Below are 2,592 nucleotides of genomic sequence, written 5' to 3' on the forward strand. Positions count from 1 at the left end.
ACAGAGCTGAAGAACATACCGCTCTCGATGACCTGTGCAAAAGGATGGATGATTGTAAAAACCATGTGTTTGGGGACTTACATGTAAGTCAAGATTGCAGGAGCTTAGTTTTATTATTTGCAATATTGAGCAAAAGACGATGAAGGCAGAGAGATACGGGAGAGAAAGACAATGAGGGAAACTAGGTGTCATGCTAAGAGGTTTGAATATTTATCTTATGGGAATAGATTATAGGAAGCCATCAAAGGCATAAGCAGAAACTTGGTTAGGTTTGCGATTAGAAAGAACATTCTGGTAGAAGTGTGTTCAGTGGGATAGAGAGATAAGAGGCATCATTCCTAATTTTTCCTTTTCAAAACAACTTTCCTAAGGACTTTTTGGGTCTCTCAAGTACATAGGGTCGGAAGTCTAAAGAGCAGCTTAAGGAATAAACCATCAAACAATCCCTCTACTCTCAGGTAAGAATATGTGGTTGAGTATCACTTGTCCCACTCAGTCATCTTGCAAGCAATTGACGTTGGTCATTTCTGTGTTAAAATTAAGTCATGAAACACAAAGCACTGAACCAGATTCTTAATTTGGACTTAATCACATTTATTATAGTGCAAATCAAATACATTCTTCCCAGACCAGAGCAACATTGAATAGCATTGTAAACTAATTTTTTTGATGTCAAGGAAAGATGAAAACAAGATAAAACATGTGAGGGAAGCAGCTTGCATTAGATCAGGCACAGTAAAACTAAGAAACATCAGTTGCTACTAGCAAAGAAGCAAAAGTCCATGGAGTTTGAATTTTTGTTGGGGATACTCAGAGTGATTATTCACTGGAACAAAGAAGCTACTGGTTTCACAGTCCAGAGCAAGATGGACGACACGTGTTGAACACATGGGTCAGAGGTTGGCAACCACTGAACAGAGGCCCCAGAGGTCTGAGGCTGCTGGACACAACGTGAAGACTTTGAGGACGATAGGCCAAGCAACTCGAGGGTCGGCATCCAGAAGTGAGGAGGTTTTGGGGCTGGCAACTGTTGGACAAGCAGAATTGGGGGCGATAGCCATTGGGCACACAACCTCCTATGGGCTGGTAACTACTAAGCAGTGGCCTCAATGGACGACAGCTGCTGGACACATAGCTCTGCGGTCTACAGGATACTGGAAGGCAGGAACTGGAGAAGAAAGAAGCAGGAAGAAAACTACTTCCTTGGCAGGGCCTGGGCACGTAGTAAGCAGCGGAAGAACCGCAAGAGGTTTCAAGGTTGCTGGTCTCACAGTGGGCCGGCTGGCAGCTGGTCGGTTCACCACAGGTCTCTTGGCAGTTGTCTGTGACCCAGGTATGGTCTTGAGAGCTAGTGGGTAAGTAGAGGACATCTCCACAGCTCACGCTGGTAGGGCAGAGGGCGATGGAGGTGAGAGGAATATGGCAGGAGGTTCTGAGAGATCCTGAGCTGGAGTTTCCCGAGCAGTAGTTGGGGCAAGACATAGTGAGGCTGTGAGAGCAGGCTGCGGTTGAGGGAAAGAAGCAAGTGTCTCAGGTTTGTTCTGCCCTTCCTTAGCTTGATCCTTTATATATCCCTAGAAGGTGGTGCTTCTGCATGCAGGCTCTTCCTCTTGTTGTATGAGGATGCAACAGTATTCTTTGTTATAGCCAAGGAAGTGATGCTTCCCCCTTTCATAAAACTGGATGCTCCTTGCAATGCCATCCATTGATTAAGTCTATCTATAAACCAATGCGACTGCATTTTAATAGGATCTATCCTTCTTAAATTATCCAAACAAAACAGACACATTTTAAAGGCTATGTACTTATTCCAATTATAACCGCCATTGCACAAACATTCTTAAGATTCCTCTCTTAGAATTGTCTTTGAAAGTTGTCACCAAGAAAGAAGAAATATTTTATTTAAAAAGTGCTCAATTCAATCCACCATCAAGAAAATTAAAAATATAAATGAACATTTGTTAGAATTACATTCTCACTAGAAATGCTAAATGTAAAAAGCCTGACAACTTCAAGAGTTGGTGAGGGTGTAGAACAACTGGAATTCTCATACTCTGACAGTAGAAGTCAATATTAGCATAACTGCAAGGCATAACTTTTTTAATGGTATAAACTAGAGCTGAACAAGCACACCCTACATAACTTAATTCCACCCTTACACATATTGCAGAATAGAAATAGATCCAGATGTGTATGAAAATATAACGCAAGAATACAAGAATATTCTGTACACTAACTGTAATAGATCCAAACTAGAAACAACCTAAATGCTCATCAACGAAAGAATGTATAAATATATTTTGGTGTTTTAACCTTGAATATTATGCGCACAAAAAAATTAAAAGACTACTGGTACATATGACAATATGGAAAAATCACACAAACATAATATTTAGTAAAAGAAGACAGATACCAATGGGTAAATACTTTATAATTTCATTTTACAGTTCAAGAACATGCAAAAATTAGTTATGTATGTTATATGTTAACTAAAATCTCATTTAAAATGATATTAAAAATAACAGTTCAACAAGATTAACAATAGACATATGGCTGAGATAAAAGTCTGAGCCAATGTGTGATTAGGGTGAG

At 40.0% G+C, this 2,592-nt stretch overlaps 1 protein-coding gene across 1 annotated transcript; it reads right to left on the reverse strand.

Annotated features, from left to right (window-relative positions):
- Nucleotides 1-573: 573 nt before the first annotated feature.
- On the reverse strand, nucleotides 574-1,513 carry LOC100598567 (keratin-associated protein 26-1). Its single transcript, XM_012501793.2, has one exon. It carries the CDS (start codon nucleotides 1,480-1,482, stop codon nucleotides 850-852), a length of 633 nt encoding a protein of 210 aa, XP_012357247.2. The 5' UTR covers nucleotides 1,483-1,513; the 3' UTR covers nucleotides 574-849.
- Nucleotides 1,514-2,592: the final 1,079 nt, after the last annotated feature.

Source organism: Nomascus leucogenys, chromosome 25, assembly GCF_006542625.1.
Source record: "Nomascus leucogenys isolate Asia chromosome 25, Asia_NLE_v1, whole genome shotgun sequence".
Lineage (NCBI taxonomy): Eukaryota > Metazoa > Chordata > Mammalia > Primates > Hylobatidae > Nomascus > Nomascus leucogenys.